Source organism: Lathyrus oleraceus, chromosome 4 (genome assembly GCF_024323335.1).
Source record: "Lathyrus oleraceus cultivar Zhongwan6 chromosome 4, CAAS_Psat_ZW6_1.0, whole genome shotgun sequence".
Classification (NCBI taxonomy): domain Eukaryota; kingdom Viridiplantae; phylum Streptophyta; class Magnoliopsida; order Fabales; family Fabaceae; genus Lathyrus; species Lathyrus oleraceus.
The window spans coordinates 481,573,881-481,585,515 of NC_066582.1; the positions used below are offsets into that span (position 1 = coordinate 481,573,881).

The following is an 11,635-nucleotide window of genomic DNA, read 5'->3' on the forward strand; positions in this document are numbered from 1 at the left end:
AATATCTCTAATGGTAACGAATACCCCGCTACAGAGAGGATAAAGGAATTCTAATACAGAACCTAACCATCTTAATTACTTATGTTTCAAACTCGTAATTTATTTTCCGTCTAAAAACCTGACCCCTTCCCCCCTCCCTAATTTATTATTTTTCCTTTATATAGCACAATTGTTGACTTGTTCGAACACAATCCCTGTGGATTCAATATTTTACTACTGTGACACTATCGATATACTTTCCTAGAAGTCATCACATTCACTAAAAAAGATTTAAAAATCAACCTTGAGATGTGTGATTAGTGAGGAGATTGAATAACAACATAAACAAAAACCAAAGCTAAAAGACAAGCAACTAAAACATTTAAACCATGAGGAAGAGACATGCAACATGCAACTTCAAGTATCATATAGGGGATTTTGATTATAAACCAAGTAAGTAAAAACTGGCACGTACATTTGGAAGACAAAGTATGTCTTGGAGCTCCTGAAGAAATATTATATTAAAGATTAAAAACACCTTTATACTCATATACCTTCAAATTTTCTAATTGATAAAGATGAACAAGGCGTGGATATCGATATTACAAAATATATAGGTATCATAATATCTTTACTCTGTTTAACCATGAGTATGTCAAATATTATATTTAGTGTGTGCACATGCGCTCAATTTCAAGCATCACCTAGGGAATCCCATTTTAAGATCGTGAAAATAGTTAAGGTATCTTAACGGAACCTTGCATCAAGGTCTTTGGTTTCCCCAGGGAAGTGAGTGTATATTATTACGATTCTCCAATTCAGAGTTTGCTTGTTGCAAATCGAATATGAAGAGTACTAATGGAACTTACCATTTATTTGGAAATTATTTTGCTTCTTGGTACAATAAGACACAACATAGAGTTTCTCTTTTTACCGTTGAGGTTGAATATGTATCCAATGATAACTTTTGTGCACAAGTCTTATAGATAAAACAATAACTATTGAATTAGGATTTAAACCTCAATTATCTTTCTATCAAATGCAATAAAACTAGTGTTATTAGTCTTACTAATAATCTCATGATGCATTCACATACTAAGCATATAAAAATCTAGTACCATTTTCTTAGAGATCATTGTTGAAAAGTGCGATGTTATTTTTGACTACGTGGATACTAAAAATCAGCTAGTTGATATTTTTACAAAATTGTTACCCACATAGTCTTTTCATATGATTCGTAGAGAACATAGAATCTTTGATTCTCTGTGTTATAAATATATTCAAATTCTATTTTATTTCATTTCATTTCGCTAGATATTTTTTGTTGTATGCTAACATTTCTTGTGTAGCAACTTTCATCTAATCAACTCTATTAGTAGGATCCGTTCAACTTTTATCTTTAGCTGTATTATTTTCTTAATTTGTTATATATGTCTACGTGTTTACATCTTATATGCTGCTTTACATTCATAATTTCTTAGTTGTTGAATGATTTTATGTTGTGCATTTAAAAACATTTTAAGTGCATATTTTGCTTATCTTCATTTTGAACATATTTTGGAATTGTTCATGCATTATTTGATCTTACATTTTTGTATGTCTTAACCACTTAAAGTTTTTTGTTTTTGTTTTTTTCATGTCGTATTGCACATATTTGGGGCATTTGGCATGTGTTATATCTTATGTATCTGTCATATATTCTTCTTATCTTAAGTATAACCTTTTTTAGCTATGTTTAATTTTGTTTCTTTGGATTATTTTATGTGTTGTTGATTATTTTGCATTTAGCTCATTACTATGTATCTCTTTTTGATCTCGTCAAAAGGGGAGAAGTGGTAATGTGAGTCTATATTTTATATATGCGTTTTAAGCTATATGTGTTATTGTGAAATGTTTCAGGGGGAGCACAAGCAAAAGGAGGATAATATTGATCACGTTTTGCTTCTGCTCAGAATCAACTCAATTCTAATTGCAAAAATTGTAAGCTTACCAAGAATAAAAAAAAAAGGGAGACTGAAGTTGCTATGCCTCCTAGGGTTTTCCAGTTTATGCTTTGTTGTTGGTTAGTTTAGTATTTTCATTTATTTGTCGTAATTGAGTTTCCTCAAATATTTATGCATTCTAGGGTTGAATACTAAATCATTTTTATGCATGCATATATCAAACTATTTGATTAAGGTTAACACAATATGTTTCTAACCAGTTAGTCAAAGGTTTGAATAAGGAATATATGAGAGCATATTTCAAATCTCGCTAAGTCTAATTCAAATCAACACTTTATTTTTATTAAAATTTTAATTTTTTGAAGTGTGACTCAAATTTAGGAATTAGCTTACTTGAATCAGATTGACTGTCAAAAATTAAATTTTGTTTCTATCAGTTTGATTTGAACCACAAAAAATTATGACTCGAATCAACTATGGATTATGAAAAACAAAACATTTCTTTTATGAGTTTGACTCGAATCACACAAAAGCCTAACTCGAATCATGAAGGTTTTGAATAAAAAAGCTTGACTCAAATCAAATATTGGTTGCAAATTTTTTATTTTTGTTCCGTAATCTTGTTTCAAATCATGGACAAAGCTGAAGTTTTTATTATCTTCCTACATTTCAAGGCTTAGACAAGGGACTTATAGGATATGGTAAAGGTCGCTGAGGAACAAACACTTGGAGCATAATTCTTTAAGCTGGAAGATAGAAGTCAAGATCGAGTAAAGATTTATTCAAAGAGAAGGTTCAGATTGAAGATCTTTTATTTTCAGCATTATCTTGAATCTTGTGGTTGTATTAAAAGTATCTCTATATAAATTGTCAAAATAAGAGTGGAAGAACAACAAAATTTCAATCAGAAAACATTAGAGAGTGAGTAGGCACAAAGTGGCTACGAACGTGCTGAACCACTATAAATCTGACAAATTCTCTCTCTCTCTCTCTCTCCTCTCTCTCTCTCTCTCTCTCTCTCTCTCTCTCTCTCTCTCTTCTCTCTCTCTCCTCTCTCTCTCTCTCTCTCTCTCTCTCTCTCTCTCTCTCTCTCTCTCTCTCTCTCTCTCTCTCTCTCTCTCTCTCTGAGATTTTTTTAGAATTGTAGGTTTAGGTTTAATGTTTCCTCATAAATTTCATGTTTTTAGGCTTTACCGCATTCATAGCGATTTTGTGTATAAGAATTAGGTATGTGTTTGATCAAGATTCTAAACATGCTTACTTTTGATTAAATTTGAAAACTATAATAATAGATTTCTTATTCAATTGAAAGTTTCGATTTACACATCTCGTTAAACTGAATTTGATTCAATTGAAACTTTGATTGATTTAGTCTCTTCATATATCGCTCATTTTGTTTTTGGTTTAAGTGAATACTACGATGAATCAAATATCATATATTTTGTACGAAAATTTCGCTATGCCAAACCCTTTTTATCTAGATCTGATTTTGAAAAAATATTTTTTAAATTGACCTTTTTTGGAATGGTCTATTCAACCCCATTCCCCCTCCTTTAGACCATCCAGTTCCTTATTCTCCCCAACAAGCTAAGCCCTTTAAAAGATGGTGGTATTTTCTTGTCAACTTTTGTAAGATATACTCACTTCTAATGGGATCTATTGTCTCATCTGTGGGAGATTAGTTGAGTCAGTTTCCCATCTTTTTGTCATTTATGAGTTCGCTTTGACAGTTTGGTATAAGATATTTAGTGGTTGGACATGGAAGTGGTTTCTAGATAAAATAAAAGTGAACTCGTGTACTTTTTATAACTGACTTTAGAACCCTATCATCTACCTTAATCTATAGTCGATTGAGTCTTCGTCTTATTCTGAGGTTGGTAGTGGTTTTTGTTTTGTAGTTCTCCCTTGATGACCTCATTTATTGATGTTCATTTTACCAGTCAGAGATTTAACCCGAACTCTATGGATGAGATTTTAGCTGATTAAGTATCCTTCCTCTGAGATTCATATAGGAGTTTAGATGTTTTGGTACATCTCTTTTCTGTTTTTTTATTTTCTTGTTTTATCTTTTATTTTTTATTGTTGTGATCGGTTTAACACGTATTGTGCTAATCAATACCCTTATTTTTTTATATTTAGGTGACTTTCATCTCTTTACTAATATATTACATATACCATTAAAAAAAAGTAAGTTGGCCTTTCCACCAATAAAAACTCCAAAAATGTTACACTAATCATTACATTAGTAAAGTCCATTATTATGGCGTAAGAATATCCCAAAAATAATGTTTGATAAAAAAATATATTATACTCTTTCGATTTTAAATTATAAGTCATTTTATCAAAAAAGAAAATATATCTCAAAGTATAAGTCATTTGATGATCCCAATATGCAATATTAATAATATTTTTCTCAATATACCCTATATCATTTAGTATCATTTCTTATTCCATTTTTTAAAAATTTCTCTTTAATATGTAATTAATGAAAGACAATATTGGAAACGCATACCTAATTTTTCTTTTCATAAAACATTGATTATGTTTCTTAATTCTCATAAAATATCCAAAACCTCTTATAATTTGAGACCAAATGAATAATTGAAAAAAAAAATCTTCTTCTAACTAAACAATAACTACTTTTTATTTTCTTTCTTTTAAAAAAAAAGTTGGCATCTCTAGACATTTACTCCACCAAATTTCACACCTCAATCATACAAGCATCACAAACAATGTCATAAGCTAGTAAAAAATATAATAAACTTAGCATTAACAAATAATATTATTATCATAGAACTTAGCATTAACAAATTTATGTATGATAGACCGTGAAAACTTATCCTATACTACTATTAAGCATTATTTTTAGAGATAATTAGGTTTGGCGTAATTATAGGCAATATGTAGGTAGTTAGGTTTGACTCGTTTGAATGTGAGAGATAAGAGGGTGAGTTGGAAGAAACTTATTATCCATCTATATAATTAACCATCGGTTGTAATAAAAAACATATGTAATCCGTTGACAAATTCTTCTCTCTCTTGGTTTGGTGTGATCTGATGCATGTGAAGATCACTTGTGATCAACCACGTCTCTTTTATTATCACCCATAAGAAAATTTCATTGGACTTGAATTGAGTTAGGGTTTGATATTGTAGCATTCTTTTTGGTGAGAATCAATGGGATCGTGTCTCTCAGGAGCTTCTTCAGCTCATTCTCCTCATAATGATTCTTCTACTTCTTCATCTCGTAACTATTCTCGTGATTCGAGTGCGGAAATGCGGTTGCATAGAGTTCCTGGAAGAGTTTTCTTGAATGGTTCATCTCCTTTTGCATCGTTGTTTTGTAGACAAGGTGCAAAGGGTGTAAATCAGGATGCAATGCTTCTTTGGGAGGTATTATAATATTATTATTATTATATTATTTATCTTCATTCTTCAAAATCATTGAGATATGTTAATAGATTCAAATAATGAATGGATTTTTCAGACGTTTGGTGCTATGGAGGATACTGTATTTTGCGGCGTGTTTGATGGACATGGACCACACGGACACGTGGTTGCGAAGAAAGTTAGAGATTGTTTTCCTTTAAAGATAATGGAGGAATGGATTTCGCGTCGCCGTGACGATGATAATGATGGTAAAACTAATAACAATAACAAGGATGATATTTTGAAGATGATGAGAGAATTGTTTTTGATGGCGTCTAAGTTTGTGGACAAAGAACTCAAACTTCATTATGCCATGGAATCTTATGGAAGTGGGACTACAGCTGTTACGTTGATCAAGAAGGTATGCATGCTATTTCATTTTGTTTTATCTCATTTCCATGGTTTTAAATTGCATATGGATATTGTTGTTGCTTCCATAGTTCATTAAGGTTTCGAAATTTTATTTGAAATTTTTTTGCCAAGAATAGTTGAATAATTATTCATTACATCCAAACAAGATTGAGATTAGGGTTCTGAAATTTTAATTTTAGAAAATTAATAAAAAACATGGTCAAATTGACTAATGCGGTTGCACACAATTTTAAATCACACCTCGGTTGCGGTTTGATTGTTGTTGCAGACACTACCGCAACAATAATATGACGACTGAAATTGCGGATGCATGCCTCGATTTAAAACTATGGTTGTTGTCGCCTCTGCAACAACATCGAATCACAATGTAATTTAAAATCACATATGTGACTAAATTAATCTATTTCTGCTATGTTTTTTCGGTTATTCTCATCTAAAGTTAAAGTTTTAGAACCTATCATTCTAATCACTTTATGATGCAATGAATTTTTTAACTATTTTCTAAAGGTGAATTTCAAGAACTTCAAATAAATATTTATGTCATTATACATCACAAAAACTGCAATAACCGCATTTGCAACATCCAAAACTGGCACTACAAAACCTACTCATTTCAATAAATAAACATTTTTTGAAGCATCCCTCACTCATTATTCTTGTTTCAGGGCCAAGAACTAGTAATTGCAAATGTTGGAGACTCTAGAGCTGTTTTAGCAACCCTAGATTCAAATGGTTCTCTTAAAGCACATCAGTTAACAACCGATCTCAAGCCAAATCTTCCGAGTATGTTATAACCTATTTATTGCATCTTCTTGTCGCATTCATAATATACTAATCTTGTCATCTATTTTCCTTGTGTGTTTACTAGGGGAATTAGAAAGAATAAGAATTTGCAAAGGAAGGGTTTTCGCTCTCAACTCTGAATCAGATGTTGCTAGACTTTGGCTACCGAAAGTCGATTCCCCCGGCCTTGCCATGTCTCGTGCTTTCGGCGACTTTTGCCTCAAGAACTTTGGACTCATATCTGTCCCTGAAGTTGCCTATCATCGCCTCAATAACGAAGACCAGTTTGTTGTCTTGGCCACAGATGGAATTTGGGATGTTTTGTCTAACAAAGAAGTTGTCAACATTGTGGCATCTACTCCACGAGCTTCTGCGGCTAAACAACTTGTTGAATCGGCTGTTCAAGCATGGAAGACCAAGCTTTCAACTTCTAAGCTTGATGATTGTTCTGCAGTTTGTCTCTTCTTTCATTCAAACACCAACGTTGTGGGAGAGAAAGGGACAAAAGAATCACGTGGAAAATCTAAACAAAAGCATCAATAGCATATGATATTCATCTCTCAATTTTCACTCTTTTTTTTTACTAAGAGGGTTGGGAGTTTTAGTTTTGTTGGTTTCTTTTTTAATAGTCATTTCATCATTAGTTTTTTTCTGTGCATAGTTGATAGGTTATGTGGATTTTTTGTAAATCCATATCTCTTTTTTAGATATTTTTTTAGTTTATCAACACATTTTCTTTTGTATTGCTTTCTTAGTTTAACAAAGATTATATGCATTATAAAAAGTAATAGTTCATAATATCTTATGATAAAATATACTTAAATACGACTTATAACTTGATTCAGAAGCGCTTCAATTGCATTCACCACCACTAAGGAAAAAATAATGTCTTCTAGGAAAACCATTACCTTCCCTATCAATCAAACTGCACACTACAAGCGACAAACAAGGGAAAGAAATACTCAACAGGTCCAACACACAACCCACAAAAAAGATCAGCAAGGTCAAGAATGACACATCTTTAAGTTGGTTTTCCCTAAAAAATATCTCATCTTTGAGAAGTTTTGAAGAGAACACATCCATATTAGAGAGGGGGGCAATTATACAGAATAATATCCACCCTTGCAGAAGAGGTATTGCTCAAAGTAGGCATATGAAACATAATAATTGTCACCCTTCCCATAGAGCCAACAACAACTATCTTGATCCAAAGAATAGTTCCTTAGATAGTTAGAAGAACGTCATCAACCAAACACTAATCATACCAAAAAAAAACTCCTTCACTCAAAATTTGAAGTCAAAACCTCATAAACCAACCTACAAACCTCATCAACTTGACACTTTTCTAATTAGAGATAACATACATTCTATCAAAAGAGACTCTAAGTGGAATACTCCCTTCTAAACAAGGATCTTCCCAAAAATAAGTAAGCATATTAGAACCCAACTTACGTCTTAAGTCACTCACAAATCAGTAAGAAATATCACTAGCTTAAGAACCTATGAGAGAGGCACCTCTCCACCAAGAGAAAGTAGATCAGACACTACTACGAAAAGACCCTTTCATGATGGTTGAAAAAAAGATACCATCGTAGTTGATCAACCGTAGAAAATGTTCTTCCAAACGTATATACAAAATAAGTTAATTTAAGAGAAAATAAATTGATACCTAGGACCATTTATCAATTCGTAAATCTTTATGAATTTGAGCTTTCTCTTGTTTAGAATTCAATTTTCAACCAATTATTAATTATTTTGGATGTTCATTGATCATTGACAATTAATAATTGTTTATCCTAACCAAAATAGCGTAATTATGCTATATTCGTTAGGAAATTATCTTGATTTAAGGATAAAAGATATTACTAGCGGATACATGATATTAGTTATAATAGTAAAATGTTCACTTTACTTTTGAATAATTTTTATTTATGTTTAGTTTTTTTCCAACATGTAGGTCTTTGGAGGGATACAATATTTTGTGTCGTGGTTTAAGTGGTATTATTTATTACAATCTTTTATTTTTTATAATGTATTACTTTTTCTTTTGTATGTATTAATCACTATGTAAAAATTATTTATTGACGCAGCGACAACCAAAAGGATATAAGTGTAGATATTATGTTATGAAACATATGTCGGATAGTATCTATGGAGACATTAGTGATTTATGGGTTAGGTAATAACTTTATTCATATGCATGTAATTTATTTATGTTAGTTGTTAAGTTATGTCTTTGTTGTTAGCTAGTAAAATGTTTAAGTTATTGTTGTTGTAGAGATTATATATTTAATGTTGTTTTTATTGTTGTGCTTTTCTAATTTAAATTTCTTCAAATTTTAGGAGTTTAACGACATGATGTCATTTACACAAGAAGATATATATGACGTATATTTACGTTAGGTCGTTTGCTTCCTATGATTTACCAGAACAGTAATTTCTCTTGTTTGTTGTCTTGTTAATTAGTGTTTACTAGAAAATTTGATAAACAACCGCTAGTCTCTTATTAATGGTTACTTGCAGGATCAACTAGGGAATCCTAGGATATAGTGCTAAAACCTTTTGTGTATAGTTTGTGTAAATTTTTTTGAAAGATTTCGACGTAGTCGAAATGGTTAAGAAGAGTAATAATTTCGACAATGTAGAAGAAAAAAGTTTGTAAAGTAAAAAGTGTTGTAACAATGCAGTTAAAAGAGAGATAAAGGTAAATTGACAAATATCATAAACTGAAATAAAATACTTTACATTTGAATAAAAATGGTGTTTCAAGATTCATACATTTCTCAGTGAACTCGTTTCTCTCTAACGTTGGTACTTTGAGTATTTGTGAGATTTTATAGTGAAATCAAATGAACACTTTTAATTCCTACATTAGAATCCCTACTTACACAAATATAAAATAACTTCTCCTAATGTTCATTTTTCCAGCTTTCGCCACATAGATCCTTGCACGCGTCGTGCTTCTGAATGTTCTCCACGTGTTTCTTGGATAAGACGGAGAAGTAGTTATTTATTTGAATAAAACATTTCTCCGCGCCCAAATAACTGCTATTCGACATAGTTGAAAACCCAAATCTTCATGTGGTCGAAATGTTAGGAAAAATATTCCTTTTTCCTGAAAAATCCTAAGTCCCATTTTCACCGCTCTTCTTGAAACTTCGACCTTAGTACCATAACATTTCGACGAACTTCTAGTTGTCCCTAACTTGCTTCAAGTCTTCTAACTGTCAAGAGACTTTTTTCCCTTATCAAAAATTTCAGCTAACAAATTGTCCCCCCCAAAAGGCCTCTTTCAACAAACAGGAGATAAAGGCATATTTTACTTTCTCAAACACTATTTCAGTTAGTGGAATGACGTCATGGAAATCATGACCTTTCTATCAACCATCACCTCAAAAACGTGATTTTCCCACTAACTCATAACTCTTCATCATGGTTCCGTCTTCGTAGGGTGGCGTGGCTAGGTGTACAAAATCGTTTTGATTTCGCCTCTAAGATGGTGGGATGTGTCAGCAAAGTTCGTGCCATTTGTCAAGCAAAAAATTAAAGATTTTTTATTCTTTCAGTATAAGTACCTCCTCATCCACTCTTCTTCTCTTGACTTTCAAACAATCAAATCCACGCTCACAACAATGGCTTCAAAAGAGAAGAATACCAAAGCAATTAAAGAAACTCTACCATTAGCTCACATGCTCTTATCTGCCACTAACATTTTTTGACATTGACGAAGCCTCCAAAGAGATTTCTGCTGAGATCATCTTATCTCTTATTTCAACCAACTCCTTTAACCTCTCATTAGAGATTTTGTAACCTGAAGAAATTTGGGATAAGTCATTTGCTTCTTGATTCTCCAGTCGAGGTATATGATCAATAGAGACATGGTTGAAACGTTTTACCAAGGAGTTGGCCCTGACAAAGTACATCATCAAATTCTCTTTGATGCATTTATACTCTTTTTTCAGTTGTTTTACCACCAACTCTGAATCTCATTTTATTTCGACATCTCTTTCCCCTAAGTCTAATAAAATATGAAGTCATGTTATTGAGGCTTCATATCCAACCTTATTGCTTGAACAAAAACCTTTGATTCTAAACTTGAACTTGGTTGGTATGTCCTCTGGTGAAATTATGAATACTCCAACTCTAGTTCCATCTTTATGCCTAGAACCTTCAAAGTACAATTTTCAAGGCCTAGTACCTACATAACCTTATATTGCCTCGACCACTGATTGGTCGACTATGAAGTCCACGACAATCTATCCTTTGACTGCTTTCAAAGGACAATAAGTCAATGAATATTCAGTGAGTGCTAAAGCCCACTTGCCTATTCGACTATGTAATATAGGCTTTGAAGACATATGTTTAATAACATCAAAATGAGAGTAAACATAAACATCAACTGGTTTTATATAATGCTTAAGTTTTGTACATGAGAAGTATATGCACAAACATAATTTTTCGATTGCATTATACCTAGTTTCTGCATCTATCAAGATTAGACTGAGGTAATAAATGGCTCTTTCGACGCCATTTTAATCCTCTTGGGATAACATACTTCCTATGGTAGAATCTGATGCAACTATGTACAATTTTATACTCTTATTTCTACTTGGATGTAACAAGATGAGAGGCTTCATTGGATAATCTTTAATGATGTCGAAAGCCTCTTGTTGATCGCTCCCTCATATGAAGTCACTCTCTTTCTTGAGTCGAAGTAATGGCGAGAATGATTGAGTATTGCCACTTAGGTTGGAGATGAATCTTCTTAGGAAATTTATTTTTCCTAACAAAGACTGAAGTTGTTTCTTTGTCGAAGGAGGCATGAGATCCGATATTGCTTTCGTTTTATTCTAATTAATCTATATGCCTTTCTTGTGCATCAAGAAACCCAAGAAGTCTCATACATGAACACATAAAGCACATTTTAATGGATTCATTTTTAATCCATATTTCCTCATCCTCTGAAAGGACTGTTGAGGATGGTCTAAATGGTCATTTTTTGATGAGGATCTTATAACTATGTCATCGATATAGACTTGCATGGAAGTCTCGATGAAGTCATGAAACATTGAATTCATAGGTCTCTGATACGTTGCATCAGCAGTTTTTTAAACCAAAGGGCATCACTC

At 32.2% G+C, this 11,635-nt stretch overlaps 1 protein-coding gene across 1 annotated transcript; it reads left to right on the plus strand.

Moving 5' to 3' along the window:
- Window positions 1-4,989: 4,989 nt before the first annotated feature.
- Window positions 4,990-7,157, plus strand: LOC127135673 (probable protein phosphatase 2C 33). The gene is made up of 4 exons (XM_051062325.1): window positions 4,990-5,315; window positions 5,410-5,712; window positions 6,389-6,506; window positions 6,592-7,157. The coding sequence occupies exons 1-4, from the start codon at window positions 5,100-5,102 to the stop codon at window positions 7,047-7,049; spliced, it is 1,095 nt and encodes a 364-aa protein (XP_050918282.1). The 5' UTR covers window positions 4,990-5,099; the 3' UTR covers window positions 7,050-7,157.
- Window positions 7,158-11,635: the final 4,478 nt, after the last annotated feature.